This window comes from Melitaea cinxia, chromosome 26 (genome assembly GCF_905220565.1).
Source record: "Melitaea cinxia chromosome 26, ilMelCinx1.1, whole genome shotgun sequence".
NCBI lineage: Eukaryota > Metazoa > Arthropoda > Insecta > Lepidoptera > Nymphalidae > Melitaea > Melitaea cinxia.
Genome location: NC_059419.1, coordinates 6243679 through 6263793, shown reverse-complemented (window position 1 = coordinate 6263793; position 20115 = coordinate 6243679). Strand labels below are relative to the sequence as shown.

The 20115-nt window shown below is 31.8% G+C and overlaps 1 protein-coding gene across 1 annotated transcript in view; it reads left to right on the top strand.

Annotated features, from left to right (window-relative positions):
* Positions 1–1614: 1614 nt before the first annotated feature.
* Positions 1615–20115, top strand: part of LOC123666440 (collagen alpha-1(I) chain) — a 44052-nt gene continuing 25551 nt past the window's right edge. The window contains exons 1-3 of the mRNA XM_045600531.1: positions 1615–1680; positions 7697–7792; positions 8450–8623. Coding sequence (XP_045456487.1) covers positions 1662–1680; positions 7697–7792; positions 8450–8623 — 289 coding nt within the window. The 5' untranslated portion in view covers positions 1615–1661. The remainder of the gene's footprint in view (positions 1681–7696; positions 7793–8449; positions 8624–20115) is intronic.

Below are 20115 nucleotides of genomic sequence, written 5' to 3'. Positions count from 1 at the left end.
TTAAACACTGGCGACAAAAAATGGATCACCTACGATAAGAATATATAAAAGAGATCATGGTCAAAGGTTCATCAAGCTACACAGACTATTGCGAAACCCGGGTTGACACGCAATTAGGTGATATTGAATGTGTGGTAGGATTGGAAGGGCATCATTTAATAAGAGCTTTCACCGCCAGGTAAAGCCTTCGACTGGGATTTCTACTGTCAACAGCTGATAAGACTTAAGCAAGAAATTGAGAAGAAAAGAATAATTGGCCAGAATTGATCAACAGAAACACACACAGATGTGGTCTTTTATCGCGACAACGCTCGACCACATGGGTCTCTAGCTACTCAACAAAATTGAAAAAGTTGACTGGGGAGTCTTAATATACCCACCACCTAGCCCCTATCTGGCGGTCTATTCAGTATATTTTAGCTAGAGTAAAGTTAACATCAAGAAAGGACTGTCAAAACTATTTGTCACGGCCTTTTAATGAGACTTGCGACTGAAAAGTTGACTTGGACGTTGCGACTAAAAATATCTCAGAAATATAGTAGAATTCGATGGTAAAAAAGAATAATGAAATAAAAACTTTTTACTGTCGAACACTGTCATCCGCCAAATTGCTATATCCACAACAGGTAGAACATGCCCCTAATCTTTTATTTTAATATAGCCATAATCAATTACCGCAGAAATGACTAAACTATATTTGAAATCATAGAAAAATTCAATATTTATAAATAAAATAAATGCCTAAATATGGGCTTAAGAATTGTTGTTCAAGTAATATCTTAACTATAGGACATCTTAAACTAGGTACTATTTTGAATTTACGTTCAATATATTTAGGCATTTTATATTAACACGTTCGGATACTTGTTATTTCAAACATTAATTTTGTTTTCTCCTAATCCTAATTCAATAATGAGTATTATTTTTATTTCCAAATCTTATGTTAGTATATAGGCGTAGTTGTAAAATATCATTCAAGTTTCGATTAAATATTGTTTCATTATTAATATTATTCGTAAATATAAATTGTAATTTAATGGTACAGCGACTAATTGTAACAAATACAAAAAAGTAAAATACATACTTGACGCATTACTACAAAATATCGAAAAAAATTTACTTCTTAAATATATTTCAAATTTTGACTTTAAATTATATACATAATTCATTGTCCAAATAATGTGAAATGAGAAGTTTTTTTAGTGTAAAATGACAACTGACTATAAGTTATGTTTACTATTTTACAAATTGTTATAATATAGAAAAAAAAAACATATATGTAAAACTAAAGACAGTCGTAAAATGAATAATATTGATTAAAAAAAAAACATTATTTATTGGTGCGCGTTACCGAACGAATATCTCAGTGTTCTCGCACTTTTGTTGTTTTTGTGTAGAAAAGGAAATTGTGAGTGAGAAGTATCCATCCCATGTGTATTGGTGTACCTACATATACTATGTATGTTGTGTTGTGTGTGCGTGGTGATTTGTGTTATATGCTGATAGAAAGAAATTAATAAATGACTACATTTTAACGATGAAGTTTACACAAATGTGAAGAATCACGGTGTTTAGTGTTATCAAGTGCTAGAAAATCCGTCAGGAGGCGGTAATCATGTACGTTTATTCGCTATTTGTGGATTCTGGATCTCGTCTCGTCGATGTACCATAAACAAAAATGTCAGCGATCCCGATTTTTTGTTTCTCGTTGCATACCCCTCGTTATACCTTAATTAGATCACACGAATGATATAAATTAATATTAGACGCTTTCTCTGAAGGTGTCGTCTCGTTGAAACGGCGTGCTTTATGTATTAAATCGGCCATAATAAACGTGCGTTAAGTGTGCTTCGCGCCTGTCTACACCCGATCTATCTCATTGTTTATGTATGGAGAGTAAACCTGGAATTTTTATTGCGTTTCGCGGTGTGAAGTTTAGTTTTAATTGTATATTTGGATATAATCGACGTTTGTGACGGCCGGTCGTGGCGGAGGGGCCGCGGGCGCCGAGAGCGTCTTCGCGACCGCCAAGGTTCTTACAGATCTCTATTTATAATAATCTCTCGATCGCTTGCTGCAGCATAATGACATTCTTGTAATGAAGTGCCGTTCCGTGGATATGTGGGACATGTGCCAATTACTGCGCCCGTGATGAAAGACCCGCGGAACGTTTTGTATTTGTATGTATACAAAATTTTTATACTTAGTTCTGTTTACTTTCGAACATGAATGGTGATTATTTGTTATTGCTCTTACTGATTTTAACGCTTCATAGAAGTTATTTAGTTGTTGATGTTCCATCAAATGAAATTGTATGTTCAATATTAAAATGTAATAGTTCCCCTTATTAAACTTGAATACTAAGCTAATTTCATTACAATGTAATGTCACTGTAATCACTAATAAAAAATCTTGTAAGGTGCTAAATCAAAAATAATGAAGCTAAAATACAGGCTATTTGTTTATTTAAAGTGTTACCTTAGGGTTTTTATTCTTTATAATTTTGTGCTACTTACTTTTCATTATATATAATATAATAGTTTTTATTTAGTTTTCTATCACTGTTTCTTTTCTCTGTGGTAAATATGTCACAATTCTAAGTGAATTTCAAACTATATATATATATTATATTATCATAACAAACCCACAGTATATAAATAATTATGTACCTTATAACTAAAAACAATACTAATCTCTATATATCTTTGATTTACCTAAGCCTCAAGTATATATCTCAACAATTAATTACCTAATGTAATATTTTTCTTTGATTGACACTTATAGTTTGTCTCATAAAAAGTATTCTATAATCATTTAACATTTGATTTTTGACTGATGTACTATGTACAGTTATGAGCATTTTAGAAATATATGCAAATTACTAACTAAAGTTCTGAACTATACTCCAAAAAAAATATGTTTAGTGACAATATAGAATCTGAAGAATTTTTTTTATTTCTCAGGTATTACACGTAACCAATGTTTTGATATATTTTTGATAATCTAACAGAATACACGACAAGAACTTTTTAATTATTATCACAGAGAAAACTCCTTTCCTCTTTTATTATTTTTATTCAAAATAAAAAGTTAGTAAAATTATCTATACATATTAGTTTAAAGATATTCAAAATACATCTTATTTTATGATAAATATTAGTCCATTCAAGTGGTGGTGGCGGCATTTTAAAGTTGTTATAAAAGCAGTTAACGACACAACTGTCAAACTGAACATATCATATTTTATTAATAATATTATTACACAAAAATATATAATTTCAGATTTCAGACATTTATAGTTAAAAATACAACAAAACGGTAAATAGTGAAAGCTATTCTTGTGACTATAATGTAACAATATTTCATATGTCATAATTTTTTTTTTATTTACCTATTGACCCACCATATATTCAGTCTATAAGAATCTACAATACTTAAGAAAGATAAAAAAAAAATGGTCTAATTTGTCCAGTCATTCTTGGTTTTGTTCTTAGCAACCAATTTTTAGGTATGTAAACATTTCAATAACTGTTTTATTATAAACATATAACAAATTAATATAGCAATGTGAGATAAAGTATGAAATATAACAAAAATAAAGATAAAGCGATACAACTTTTTTAAATATATTTTATTATTAATTGATTTATCTTGAAAATTGTCAAAAACATACTGTATAATTATTTAAAATTATAATGCTGCAAAATTTTCTTAATGGCACTATTTATTATAGTATTATTTCTATCATCAATCATAAAATTTTAATAATTTTGAAGTTATATGTAACTGAGAAAATGTATTTTATTTAACAATAAACGTAATTTTAAACTAACTTCAAAAATGAGGAAATTCTCAATTCGATATCGTATTGTAGGTTATTAGATAAGTTTTTTTTTATACTGGACGTACCAATTTTGATGATTTTTTTTTAGTTTAGTAGCTGGTGTTTGTCATGTGGTCCCATTTGATCGAGATCTGCTGAGTACTTTTTGAGCTATTCCTAAAATATATATAATAATGCATATTTCATTGAATATCTATTTGACTACTTAATCTTTGTCGATGGAAATTCCTAGATTTATAAGAAAATATTGTTCATAAAGTAAAATATATTATTAAAAAGTTAACCAAAAATGCATCCTATACACATAAATAAAATAATTTGAATAACTACAAAATTTATAACAATTCTACTCTAGGTATTGTGGGTTCGATTCCTGCCCCGAGAGGTAGTGTTATATAATTCCATGCCTCCTATGATAAGTGATATTAAGTTATACCCTTTTTGTGATGTCATCATCGGTATTATCAGAAAAAAGTAACGATTTGTTTGAGTGGAAAAATTCGCGAGTATTGATATTTGTCAAGTAATACCTATTTGTCAGTAATTAATCACTCAAGGTGTTCAAGGCTATTTTTCATGCATTGTGATTTCATCATCATCATCACAGTAGCCTTTCGCAGTCCACTACTGGATGCCTCCACAAGTTCAAACTCATGCGTGCATTGTGATTATATTTAATTTCACATTCATATTCAATACATATTTAGTGAACACGTAAGTAACTAGAGTTATATCCCTTTGAAAAAACCCGTAACCCGTAAATCCGTAAACTGGTAAAATTCAGGTAAATTATTTAAATAAACGAGTGATAACAAAAATTAATAAATTTAAAGGATATACGTTTATCTTTTGTTTAAAACATATTATGCTATAATAGGATCATTTATTCCATATTTTATACAAAGATAGACCTAAAGTAAGTTAACTGTACAAATATTATTTGTCAAAATTTTACCACTTTTAGATGTGAAAAAAGGTACAACTCAAAAGTTATTTTCGTAAATTACCTTTAAAATTAAATATTTACAATTGTATTTGCGAGCAAACGAAAAAAAAACCGACATCAATTACATCGACAAGTAATACAATGTAAGTAGACGAAAAAAATTAACACGTCACTATGATTTTCGAGGGTTTCCCTCGATTTCTCTGGGATTCCATCATCAGATCCTGGTTTCCTTATCATGGTACCACACTTGGGATATCTCCTTTCCAACAGGAAAAGAATTATCAAAATCTGTTCATAAACGACGAAGTTATCTGCGAACACACAAAAAATATATATACGGTCGAATTGAGAAACCTTCTCCTTTTTTGAAGTCGGCAAAAATGTTCAATGTACTTTTATTAAGAGAATGTTTTACTCTACAAAGAAAGATATGAATTGAACCTAGCCCACGAATTTTTTAAACCTTGTTTTTGCTCTCCTGTAAAATGACTATTTTCGACTTGTATCACTTGTCACAGGAGGCACAGATATGATCTCACTAATATAATGTGTACTATTTATAAGTATCAAAAAAAAAACATGCAGCTATATTTGTATACATTTAAGTATAAACATATGTATAAACTTAATATATAAACAAATGTATAAGTAGGTACATATTTCTTCTATTTTTTAAAGAAATGTTCACAAATATGCAGACGAAATTTAAAATTCTGATTCAACTTTGTCATATAACAAGTGATGTGTGGCTACAGTAGGTCAAAATATAGCCACACTCTAACTTCCCAGGATAAGAAAAAGTAGTGAAAGTCACCACAATAACTAATACATAATTATCTCACCTATATAATTTTGTTAAAAGAAAGAATTGTTTGGGGGTACAAATTTGTGGTATTGAATTTTTAAATTAAATTTTAATAGAGCTTTCATGTACTTTAAAAGACTTAATATAATCATAAGTGTTTATATTATGTGTTAAGTTATATCCTGTCATTTTTGACAAAAAATTTAAAAAAACATTGTTACCTATGTAATGCAAAAACAAAAAATTAACCAGCACCATTATACAAACATCCAAAAAGAAACATATATATATATATATATATATATATATATATTTATTTATTTATTTATTTATTTATTTATTTTTATTATTTATTTTATACTTTATTGTACACCACAAACATATTACAAAAAAAAGCACAAAGATAGTTACAGACAGTGAAGTACAATGGGTGGACTTATGGCTAATTAGCCATATATATATAAAGGGGATTGTGTTGAAGTTTTACTTCAAAAATGTCTTATTGTAGTTTACTGCTTAAGACACAATTATATTTACATTATTTTTTTTTCCTGTTGATTTTGGGACTTTTTACAGCTAGGCTGAAAATGTCAGTCCCATAATCCCATTATTATTCTTAATAGTAAAATAACTTGACATTGTTCCTAAACAAAAAATATGCAATGTTTAGAATGACTAGGTACTAGTTCTGTAAAATGAAATGAACTTATAACATTGATTTTGACAAAGGTACACACAACAAATGTTAAAAAGGGTATTTACACTTACACTCAATAAACTATCAATAAGTTATGGTAGTATAAACATTAGTCAACAGTCAATTTAAACCTTGCTACATTTAACCAATAGGTACATTACCAAGTTTGTAGCTAGTATCTTGGTAGATATCACGTTCCTGTTATGTCATCGGTTTTATTAAATATTACAGTAAATAACAACATTATGTCCCTAGGGTAGGCCGAGGGGAATTTATCTTAGTTACTAATTAAAATACTTGTTATACTTTTAAATTTGATGAATTATACACAAAAAAAAACCTAACAATATATAATGAAATGATCAGAGCAATCACAAGACAGCCAATTGTGTGTGCTGAAAGCACCACGTGTCACCTGCTTACAATATTAGTAACTGAATCTAATGTCATACCAAGCTCATAGACATAGCCTGATCAAGCTCAATTATTAGTTTTTTTTTAAATAACACTATTGTTTTTTAAGCTGGCATTTAGGGAATGTTATTTTGTGGCCTTTCCTGCGGTTACATTATTTAAGGCATGTTGATCAACAAAATGACTAATAAACATGCCTGTTTTACAGTATTAATGAAAACATTAATATATACTACTAGCTGACTCCACAATGTTATTAACCCCCCTTAATCCCCCCCTCCCCCTATAACTTAGCTGTATGAAAAATAGATGTTGGCCGATTCTCAGACCTACCCGATATGCACACAAAAAACAGTCCAGTTTTGGAGGAGTATTATAACTAACATATTGTGACACGAGAATCTTCTATACAAGATTTTTCACTGAAGTTTTTGTTCAATCCCAATAAAATATGGCCTATGTCACTCCTAAATAGTGTAGCTTTCTGTTAGTGAAAGAATTTTCGTGATCAGATGAGTATTTGCGAAGATTACCCCCTACAAAAAAACAAAGTTAGAAACTTTACCTCTTTGTAATATTAGTATATGTAAAATGTTTATAGTTGCAAAGTATAAAAAATAGTATGTGTTAACATACAATATCACATGACTTGACTACTTGTTAGTAATTCGGTAGGAAAAATAAATAAAATAATAATTTAGAATCGCAATATTAAAATATGTTAAAATGCAACAAAAAGTAGTAAACATCTTTAGGCATTGCTTATAATCAGGTAATTAAGTTAAATATCATAGTATTTAATTAAACAATTATGAACTACATCTGAAATCATACTAACATAACTTAAACAAACATGAATATTATTGTGCGCAATAAAAATTCCAGGGCTCTTCAGACTTTGACGACAAATTTTGAGATTGAAACTAAATTTTTTTTTGTTTTATTTTACTTTTAAATTTTGTTATTATGAAAATTTATGTTACACAGTCAAGTTGGCGAAGGCACGTAGGGGAATGATCAAGGAGAAGGAGAAGGGCGGGGGTGCCCGCCTTAAAGATGAGCCCAATGATCCGGCCGAACCTGGTATATATCACAATTATTTATTACAGGACTATTCCGAGTGAATGGTGTATGAACAAATAGTAAAATAATATTTTTTACAATTTGTTTTAAGTAGAGAATAATTAGTTATAATAGAAAATTGTATTTTAGTAAGTTAAAATGTCAGTAGAGATGACCCAGTCATTAGAATGTATGAATGACCAAACAATGGCATGGTTCGAATCCTGCCAACACAACTAGCTTTTAAAGTGCTAAATTTATATGATTTTGTGCTTTTCGGTGATGAAATCATCATAAGGAACTTGTTTAGAAATAAACTATGATACGTAAATCCACCAACCCATCCAACCCACATTGGTGCATTGTGATATAGACTTACCTCCAACTCTTCTTCATAGAAGAGGTTCTGCCCAATTGTAGATTATTTAAAGCTGTTAGATAACTGTACAATTATATATAAATAAAATTGGCATTTTATATATACATTTATAAGTCGGCAAACAAGAGCACAGTCCACCAGCAGTTACTGAAGCCTATATTACTATACTCTTCCTATGAGCTCTGGCCATCTTACTCCTCACCGCAGGATGACCGCGGGATGTTTCCTGCTTTGGAATACCTCAATAATATAATTATTGTATTTATAATATAAGTAAAGTATTCTGTAAAACGCTACAGGGCACGGATCTCGGCCGCCTTCCGCGTCGCTACCAACACCAGCGGCGCTAAAAAAGGAACCAGACGAACCCGCTCATAGAGTTAAAATGGAACCTCACCAGGGCGAGGACTCCAGTGCAGATATGGGTGTCGACGGTATTAAGACTGAAATCGATGGCCTCATGGACAGTGACGGTAAATTTGTAACTTTTTTATAAGTTACTGGTTATTACAAAATTATACAAAATAGGTTCGCAATGTTAACGGTGACAAACACTTCCAATAGGGCTTTATAGTAAATCTTACCTTATTTCATATTGTTGTTCGTATTAAGGGACTACAAAGACTTAACGTAAAAGCAAATGAAAGTCACATTTTTGTATTCACAATATAGTTACAAATATTGAAGTTATACAGATAATTGAATCTTAGTAAATTTTTTGGTGTTAAATTTTAAAAGTTATCGAAAATAATTCTCTTAGCTTCAGTTGACAATTAATTAGCTAATTAATTTGAAACATTTATAGATGTGCATTAAGATCCATCTTATTTATTAATGAAAAAATTAATAAGTTAAGTAGTATAATGGATGGCAGAAAATAATTATGACTTATTTTTTTTAAATGAAAACTGTATAACTATCTAATGGACATCTTCATACATTACATCATAATATAGGCTCCTGTCATTTATATTAATAATATCTATTTAACTAGCCAGTTAGCTCACTGTTCAGTGACATTGCTTTCTACTCTGGAGATTGTGGGTTTGATTCCTGTTCGAAGTCTGGGTGTATATTTTATATATATTTATGTGTGTGTGTATATATTTTACTAAACACAAGTAACTATTACACAAGCATTCAGATCTTGTCTTAGGAACAGACAACCTTGTGTGTATGATAATAATTTTTATTTATTAATATTCGCATTCAGCCTGTACCATCTCACTATTGGGCATAGGCCTCTTTCTCCACCACGTTAGTCCAGTGCGGGTTGGCGGATATGTTTGGCGAATCGCTATCAGGTATTTATGATAACAACCGGAATCGACGGCTTAACGTGCTCTACGAGGCACAGTAGGGACAGACATGCAAACCGGCTAGGAATATTTGTATGAAAAGAAATATTCATCCTGAGCGGGCTTCGTACTACTAAACTAAAGAATATTTTTGTCTTATTAAGACAGTTACAAGTTAGGCTTTAAAGCATCACAAAGCTGCTCATAGTTGTGGAACAGAAACAAAGTAATTTAAAGCGAGTGAGTGAAACTGTGAGTGTCTTCTAGTTCATACATAATAGAGGAAACGTTACTATATGTTTGACACAGTAATTATTCCTAATCTAAATAAAATATTCCACAAAACACAAACCATATACACAAATATGGAAATGTTTTATTGATAAAGTATTATTATTATTAATAATAAATGTTATCCAGCAATATTAGAAATAACAATTAATAAAAATGTAAAACATTAGCAAGGAAAGTATTTAATTTAAAAGTTTGATCGCTTGATAAGTAGTCAAGAATAAAACGCGATTAGAGTCGAGTGTGGAAAGCGGAAAAACCCGCAATTATGTGTAATATCAAAATAATAGAAGAAGGAAGTAACAGGCGCTGAAAATCAATATACTTTTAGGAGTAGCAAGCTGTTTGATAGGAGTTTGAAGTGATTATATTGTTAACTGGTTTAGCTAACTTACACAGATAAAAATCAAATAAAGATTTAGCTATTAGTAGTTATTAAATAATTAATAATTACAAACTTACTGGTCTTTTCTGTTTGTTGTGTTCAATGTAATGTAAAATTCAGCATCCAGCACGTCCGTAGGATGTTCTGAATCTTCACACTTCATAGTTCTTTTACAATGTGATCAATAGTTTAGGCACGGCATTACAAACATAACATACGAACGTTTATTTTAATATACTAGTTTTTTTTTTTTTTTTTTTGATTAAAATAAATGTAAAGTTTACATTGAACAGAATTCAAGAATTTTGGAATTTCTTGTCGATTCTTCTAAACAAATATAATTTTAATTATTAAAATGACAAATAGTAAAAGTTATGTTTAACAACCAAGTCATACCGAGACCGGTGTTCTTCTTGAAGTTGTTCAGGACTACGTATACCTAGGCCATACCATCCGACTACCCGAGTAGAAATTTTATCGTGTTCCTTAGAAGAACCAGATCGGGCATGCCTGATCTGGACCGGATGAGGTATGTAGCGCAGAAGATTTGTCTGGACCTGATCAGGATGAGATGAGATTTCCTGATCGGGTCCAGATCAATCATCTGCGTTACATACCTTGCCTGGTCGGGTACTCCCGGTCCGGTCTTTTTAAATAATTGTGTTTGCAGACAAACGAAAAAAAAACCGACTTCAATTACATCGACAAGTAATACAACGTAGATCGACGAAAAAATAGTCAAGTAACTACGCGTTATCAAAGATTACTCAAAAAGTAGTTATCAGATCTCGATAAAATTTATATGTGACCACATGACAAACATCAGCTTTCGATTAAAGTAAAAATTATTAAAATCGGTACACCCAGTAAAAAGTTATTGCGGATTTTCAAGAAGTTCCCTCGATTTCTCTGGGTTCCCATCATCAGATCCTGGTTTCCTTATCATGGTACTAAACTAAGGATATCTTCTTTCCAACAAAAAAAGAATTATCAAAATCGGTACACCCAGTAAAAAGTTATTGCGGATTTTTGAGAGTTTCCCTCGATTTCTCTGGGATCCCATCATCAGATCCTGGTTTCCTTATCATGGTACTAAACTTGGGATATCTACTTTCCAACAATAAAAGAATTATCAAAATCGGTACATCCAGTAGAAAGTTATGCTGTATAATACAACGTAGGTCGACGAAAAAAGCGTCAAGTAAAAACGCATTATTAGATATAACTCGAAAAGTAGTTGTTAGATCTCAAATAAATTTTAATGGGACCAATTGACACACACCACCTTTCGATTAAAAAAAATTGTCGAAATCGGTCTAAAGTTCTGATGTAAAAAAAAACTGTCGAATTGAGAACCTCCTCCTTTTTTGGAAGTCGGTTAAAAACACGAATGTATATTCTTGAAAAAATTGTTTAATAAAAAAAAAGTGAATTGATATTATAAATATGTTACTTAAAATAATTATTATGATATTTATTTCTGTTTATTTTTTCCAATGTATTATTTATTTTTGTTTTTACTTTAAATATCAATTATTTTTATTTATTTTTATATGACTGATTAATTATTACTATTAATTAAAATAATAATTAGTAAAATAATTATCTTCTATTAATTAACTACTTCCTACTACTTACGATTGCTCCACTGTCTAGAAATGGACTCCCTGCTAGACTGTCCTGATAACTGTATATATACTAAGTGCGCTTGAAAACATCGATAGCGCGATTCAGGCTTAGTTCGCGTAATTTCTTTCGGGCTATCCTGATTTGGACCAGACCTGGTCCTGATGCAGTTATGCTTTACCATACTTGATTATATTTTACATCAGACTATCCTTGTCTGTACCAGACCTGGTCCTGATAGAGCTTGCTGGATCTGGCATGCCTCATTCTATCCTGGTCCGGTCCAGATACATGATCTGATTGAGCCAAGAGGATTAGCTTGGGCTGGGCGGCGTTTGGCAGGCTTCGTCTAGTCTTCACTTCGAAAATTCCGCAATGCTTGAAGACAAAAGTCTTCGAGGAATGCGTCCTGCCTGTGTTAGCATACGGAGCCGAGACGTGGACACTGATGAAGGGACTGGTTCACAAGTTTAAAGTCGCTCAGCGTGCAATGGAACGGGCTATGCTTGGGTTTTTTTCTCGAAGATCTATCTTAGAGAACGAAAGTAACCGACATAGCCTACAGAATTAGCAAGTTGAAGTGGCAGTGGGCTGGTCATCTATAATTAACGATCACTATCTGGTCTACATGATAACAACCGGGACCGACGGCTTAACGTGTTATCTGAGGCACGGTGGGGAGACCCGCAAGGACTGCACAAACACCCAGACCACGGCAAACATCTGTATGGCCAATACAAATGTTTGTCATGTTCGGTGATCAAACCTGCAACCCTTATTTTTTATACCGTTCAAAATTTTAAATTATTAAATTTTTTATTGTAGTTATGGGACAACAGAAAAAAACATAAGTAAACTACAAACGTCTCATTACTTTCGACCCACCCTCCTTCCATTGTCACATATCATCGTGCTTAACAAACCCCCCCCCCCTCTTTATTGGCAATCGTATTTAACGGAAAGACCCCTAATGACAAAAAAATACATAGTTATACATGCAATTTTTATTAACACGTTGCCTTTTCTTAATAGACAGATAATAAATCTTTATTAAACATACAATTTTTTTTTATTGTTTATATTATAACAATTTTTCATCAATAGATTACTATAATACTTGAATACAGTCGGTAATAAAAAAACTTTTTCAAAGAGATTGTTTTAATATAAAAAATAAATGTGTGGTTTTATGACACCATGCTGCTAATGGAACTTTAGTGAATAAAAACATGTTGCGCTGCCATGCGCCTTCATTTTATCCCTACTCCACGGCCAGCTGTAATGCGACAGAACGAAAAATTTTGGGGCGATAGAATAATAATTCACTTTAATAAATAATATTAAACAACGAACTTATCATATTTCATCATTGTTTTCCAAAATAGAACACAATCACGCACACTAAAGAAGCAAAGCGCGTTCAGTAATAATTTTAAAACCAACTAAAACAGTCTTGGATTAAATTTTGTTTTCTCTTTCATACATTGTACAAGCGTAATAATTTCGTTACCTTTACAGGTAATGATAGTAACTAACGGTGACAGTATAGATATGTACGTTAAATGAGTTAATATTGGCAAAAGAATATATCGATATAATGGCTCCAATATAACGTTATTTAAGGTATCGTTACTCCATAAATAACGTTATGTATGCCGTGACAAATTAACGTTACCGAATTTTTAACGGTAACGGTATACGGTTATTATTAGCGTATGATAATACGGTTGTATACGGCCCTGGGTGACATTGGTAGCGTACAGATAAAAAAGACTTTGCAATGACCACAATGAATTTATAAATAAGCTTATATAACTTAAGCCTTAAGTAAAAACTTATTTGTGATATCGTGCAGTAATTAACTAACCGGCATAGAGCAACACGGAGGGGAGTAGCCATGTACAGGCGTTCCCCTCTGTCAAGGTATAAGTCCAAATGGTCCTACGTGTACAATAAAACTAGTTGCAGCCGCACTGATCACTAGACTAAATCTAGTTGCGCGATTGAATCAACGTCCTTCAAAAATGCCGTATTGTTCTGTTTTTTGCTGCAAAAAGAGATCTGCCACGTCAAATTGACTAAGAGATGTCGTTACCTTTCATATGTATTTTTTTTTTACATTATTATTATTTTATACTTCTTTTAAACTTAAAAATTACAAATTGTATCGGTCGAAAATGTTATCTTTGTGCTTATATAAAATAATAAAAATCGGGTTTATGATTTTTTCGTTATAAAAAAACATCGACTATCCATCGTAGCAGTACATGTCATCACTAAATACGTCTATGGCGTTACGCTATACGCATAATACTTTGCTTAATTTTTATTTTCATTACATTTTATTTGTAGACATTCTGGTTAGGTTTAATTTAATTTACTACAGTAATAAATGATTTAATATATTACGAAGGTGGTACAGCTAAAATACTAAGTCATAATTTGTAAATCGCGGCAACTTTCAAGAGTGAAACGAAACGTTATTGAAACTGTCACCCGCACCATGCTACAGCGCAAATAGTGTAGTGGTCGCCCAGTGGTCGAAATTCGACCATAAATAACTAATATAATTATATATTGTTATCAATAAATTTATTATGGTTATTTTTGACGTTTAGTAAAGTCAAACAATATTAATCTATAATCTATTCTCAATTTGACCACAAACTTTAACAATAAACAAAAAAGTATATTATTTTGTTGTGTCAAATACATGGTAGTGTGTTTTTTTATTGATTAATGTATAAAAATTATGCACAAAATGCATAATTTTAAAAATATTAGCACTCTTCGATATAAGCTTTAAGTGCGAAATTTTATACTCCTCCGTCCGCGCAATTTTCGTGAAAAGGGGTACAAAGTTTTTGCTTCACGTATTAATATATAGTACGTATTATTATAAATAAAAATTGTTCGTAAATTTTGTAAGCGGAAAACTTGAACAACGCGAAAGCGTGTGATTTGGCTGATTTTTTTAAGTTTTCTTATATAATCAAAGAAGTTTCTTACAGGATAAAATATTGAGAAAATTGCGCAAAACTTTAGAAAATGTCAGAAGAAAAAACAAGTTTTAAAAACCCACGCCTTTGACAGTTCGCAAGTTGTCATCTTGTTATAATATGGTAGTAGACAATTGCTGTAGAATGAGTTTCAGTACTGACTTCGTTTATGATATTGCTTAAAGTTCTTCTTGAAAATTCAGTTGCATTTACAACTTGCTCGTGATGCATTTTAAAATAATTACTTATATTTTCATCTTCATTTCTAGGGTTCCGTACCTCTGTTGTTCTTTGTACCCTTGTTGTCCGTCTGTCTGTCAAGAACATTTTTCTCAGGAACGCGTGGAGGCATTAAGCTGAAACTCGTATCAAATACTCAGGTCTACTGACCTTTGGAGCTATGAAAAAAAATCAAACTTCTAAGCTAACGCAATCAAAAGATACAACCGTTTATGCTGCAAATTTACGACACTCTCAAAGGAATCAAAACCCACGGGGTACTTCTTGTAAACTCAGAATCTTGAAATTTGGTACGAAACAACGTTTTACAGCATAGATAAAGGAAACATTGCGAAAAGCATAAATTTTTAGTTACATCATATAATAAAAATATTTTTTAAAAATTTTGCCCTCTGTGTGTGAGTCCGACTCCCACTTGGCCGGGTTTTTTTTTCTTATATGCTCCGGTTTCGGTAACGAAATATAAGAATAAAAAATGATTTCTCGTAATTGACCTTGTAAAAGTTTATCTTTTACCTTAAGATCCAGCCTTAAACTATTGTTATCATAAATTTTGGGTCGTTAAAATTTTTTTGAACTGTACTTGACTTTGCTCTATCGCTATTAAACAATAACTCATCATCACTTCAGCCTATCGCAGTCCACTGCTGGACATAGGCCTCCACAAGTTTGCGCCAAAAATGGCGAGAACTCTTATGTGTCGCCCATAGACACCACGCTGGGCAGGCGGGTTGGTGACCGCAGGGCTGGCTTTTTCGCACCGAAGACGCTGCTACCCGTCTTTGGCCTGTGTATTTCAAAGCCAGCAGTTGGATGTTGTAGGGCAAAACACATGAGTTCACGTTATTTTTGGCGTAAACTTGTGGAGGCCTATGTCCAGCAGTGGGCTGTAAAGGCTGTAATGATGAGTTGGATGTTTATCCCGCCATCGGTCGGCTTCTCAAGTTCCAAGGTGGTAGTGGAACTGTGATATCCTTTCGTCGCCTCTTTCGACACCCACGGGAAAAGGGGGTGGCTACATTATTTACTGCCGTTACCACACAGCAATAAACAAGGATAGGACAAGGAAGGCAAAACGTAATCTAGGCAAGGTCGTCTATCAAGACAGCCACCAGAAATCATTGTCCCGATTTAGTTGAAAGTTGGTATTGAAAACGGAAAACTACTACCCCTGTGCTCCGCTGTGGCGCTGCCAACACTGATATAATGTAAACTGTGTCGGAAATCCCATTCTAGTGTTTTGAGTATTAGTTTTATAGTAAATTGATTGATGGAAAATGGTAACGACTTATCGAGACTGCTATACTAAAGTTTTATACCATAAAGGAAATCTGATTTCTTATTGGAGTGTTTTTTTTTTTTTGTTCATATGCATCCCTAATATTTGTCGGTTATTCTGTATTGTCGGTGTATTTCGGTCGGCCAACCTTGGTATTTTTTGGAGACGGACCGAGTACTCTTGGTACATGGCACGTGACACTAAAAAATAGAATGTTTACCAATAAGTTCGTACGTCTGACATCCCTGAATATAGGTAGTATGCACCAGAGACAACGCTGTACGAAGCCAAAATTAGCGGATTGTTTCTTTCCAGAGATCGATTTCCAATATTATCGCCGGGACCTATACTGTGTATTTGAAAATATACCTAGAACAACTCTAAGCACATTTACAACAAAATATGGCTTTTTGACGTTGAGTAGTCTGTTATCGCGCAACTTAAACCATCGGAAGATATTTTTTCGTCTCACCCTCGTTATATTTTTTATTTCTTATTCTGGTAATTTTTGTGTGCTTTAATCGTTATAATACGAATATAACGTAATATTTTATCTGTTTTATCCCAACTAAGTGTGCATTTATATAAATAATATTTATCTTATTCAGTGATTGTGTAAATCTATTTCAGAAAATAAAGAATTTTAAACTTTTTTTTAAACGTTTTCGCGTGATATGTATTTTTAAGTCTGTAAAACGGAGCCTCGAAATACACTATAGTAATTATATAATTTACTAGCTGAGCCGATAATAGAATCGAGAATATATCGATTATTTTTTAATTTTCCTTTCATTAAAAAACTTGGCTTGAAAATAAGGAACACAATACGAAAATATTTATTAAATTCGGTGCAGTTTTCCTAAAGTCATGCTCAATAAATACTCCCGACTTCGAGAGTGTCTGGCAGGATCAGGGCTGCCAGGTGAACAAAAAGTGTGATCGTACGCCAACTACAAAAAAAACCGTATGCCAAGGAAATTTTGAAATAAAAAGATCGTACAGCCCTTTAAGACTAGGTACTAATTTTTTATTATAGATTATCAAAATTCGTTTAGTTTTAGAAAATAAATGTAATAAAACTATTTGTTACACTCATACAAAATTTTCTGTGGTCATATTTTTTAATAAAAGAATTTGTTGGGTTAAGCTTCGTAAAATTATCGTTTCTTCTTAATTAATTGCTTCACTACCTAGTATAAAACAAAGTCGCTTTCTCTGTCCCTATGTCCCTATGTATGCTTAAATCTTTAAAACTACGCAACGGATTTTGATGCGGTTTTTTTAAATAGATAGGGTGATTGAAGAGGAAGGTTTATATGTATAATAACATCCATTAAATAGTGCAAAATACTGTTATTTTTGAGGTTTCTAATGTGATGTCGTAAATAATTACATTTTTTCCGCTTACATTGCAAACGCAGCCTGAACCCTACGAGATTTATCAAAATAATGTACTAAGTATTATACACATTGAAAAGGTCTACAGAAAACTCCCCTATGGTATATGTCTATCTCTTATGGATATTCCACAATAACATTTTTTTGTCATTTACTTTTTATGACAAATAATGGCTAATTTTCAAAGCGATTTTAACCAATACAGCATTAATCCTTATCTAATTAAATACCTTAAATGTATTGTTAATTTAATATAGATATATATGGCCCTTTACAGCATATAATTTAAATTCATATGTTCGAAGATATTAAAGATTTAAAAATTGCGGTACGTAGCGTTTACGGCGGTTCCGGCCGGCTTTTACTCTAAAGTTAACGCGTCCAGCCGGCCTAGCATGCATACAACGAGATATCTCTTGACGAGAGAGAGAGATAATGTCTACATCGAGTATTTTCTCGATTACCCTAACATGCGCACTACGAGAGACAAAATTCTCTTCCGAAGACTTCGCCTTGTCGAGTAGAGAAACATTATCAACCATAATCACAACTGAATATCATTCTTATTTCTTATGTCGTAAAGTTGAATTTACAAGGTTATTGACCAATTTCAAACGAGTGACACATGTTTTATTTAACAATGTTCTCGGCCTTTTGGCTAAGATAAAAAGTGTATATCTAATTTAAAAAAATCTAATAAGGAAAATAAAACGGCGTAAGTAAATGAATTTAATTATATATGTAAAACAATATGCTCGTGTTGTGCTTTATATCTTGTCGCACATTAGATAATTGTAATTCTATCACGCATTTTTTTTTTTTTTAATTTTTAAAATTTTTTGAATTTTTGAATTTTTTTCTGATTATTGATTTTACTTTTATTCTATTTAATTTTATTTTTAGTTATTGATTTTTTTAATATAATTTTGTTTTGTTTTTTATTCTGAATGTTGTCTTGTCTTGTTGTACTAACCCAATATGGACTTATACTTTGGTCTGAAATAAAGTATTATTATTATTATTATTATTTAGAATAAGAAGCAACAGGGCGCAAATACGTTTTTTGTGTCCATTATATGGCACACTTCACTCGACTTTTCGCATTTCCCGCTCTTCGTATACCGAAATTATATAATTATAATAGGGAAACGCCATGGTATACAAAAAATAGGCACCCGGTTTTATTTATTTTTTATTTATCGTCTTTCTCGTCGATAATATTGAAGACGAGAAGTTTCTCTTCCTAAAACGACAAAATTCGACAAAATTACGATGTCATGTTAGCTTCCGTAGAGATAAATATCACAGATCACTAAAATTTAATGATTATCTCTTCTTGACGTAACGAGAAGAGTATCGCGTGCACGCATGTTAGCTACTGTAGACATAGAGAGATAATACGAGAAAAGGGGTAGACAAAATTTTGTCGTGGCGCGCATGCTAGGCCTGCAGGCCACGGGCAGTAATGAATAAATCAAAAATACTGGATCGATTTTAATCATTTTTTCAGTGAATGACATAGGCTATAATTATATTTTATACCCGTGCGAAGCCGGAGCGGGTCGCTAGTAGCTAATAATTTGCCCTTACGTGTATCATTAGATAAACTGTTTCTAAATTTTGTTTTAATTAAATAAATTTCGCTGAATGCTCGTTCACAATCTGCACTGTAATGGGGAAAACATAACAAATTTAAAGCAAATTGAGCCAGTGTTTTATAATTTTCAAATTATTTTTATAGAAAATATCTATATTATATATATTAGTTTTGTTATAAAGCAAACAAATACTGCTCTTATATGATTATTCAAAGACACTTCATTCAAGTAAAAGATTTAGGCACGCGTTAGGTAGTTGGGGTAGTTCTCCTAAATTCATGCTTGCCGGTGGATGACGTTTTTTTAATTATGAAATGCTTCCGGGTAATGGGAATATAAAAATCGTACATTTTGTGTACGATCTTGGTCTAGCGATCGTACATGACTAAAAATGCAAAAAAATCGTATGAGTACGATTAAAACCGTACATCTGGCAGCCCTGGGCAGGATTATGTGTGTTCTGTGGCAGTCTGTGTGACCAGATTTCATTTAACGAATCTACTGCTTGTGGAGGTTAAAAACTACTAAATTCTACCAAAAGAGAACGAGAAAATACTAAAAGTCTATTACATGTTTTCGTTGTTGTGTTACAACGAAAAAGTAAAATATTGTTATCTTGATTATAACGATAAAACAATAAGATGAACAAAGAAAACACCGTAAATTAGATAAATCAATGTTTATTACTTTAAATTAAAATCTACAGAAATATAGGAATTTTTAAATTGTGATCGACTTATGGTCGGTTTATTATGTTGGGTAACTTTGTCATAAAGCTGTTTTGAGTCCATTACTTTGATTTGAAAGCCCTATTTCTTAGCATCTGTAACCTTTACTACTTTATTGAAATT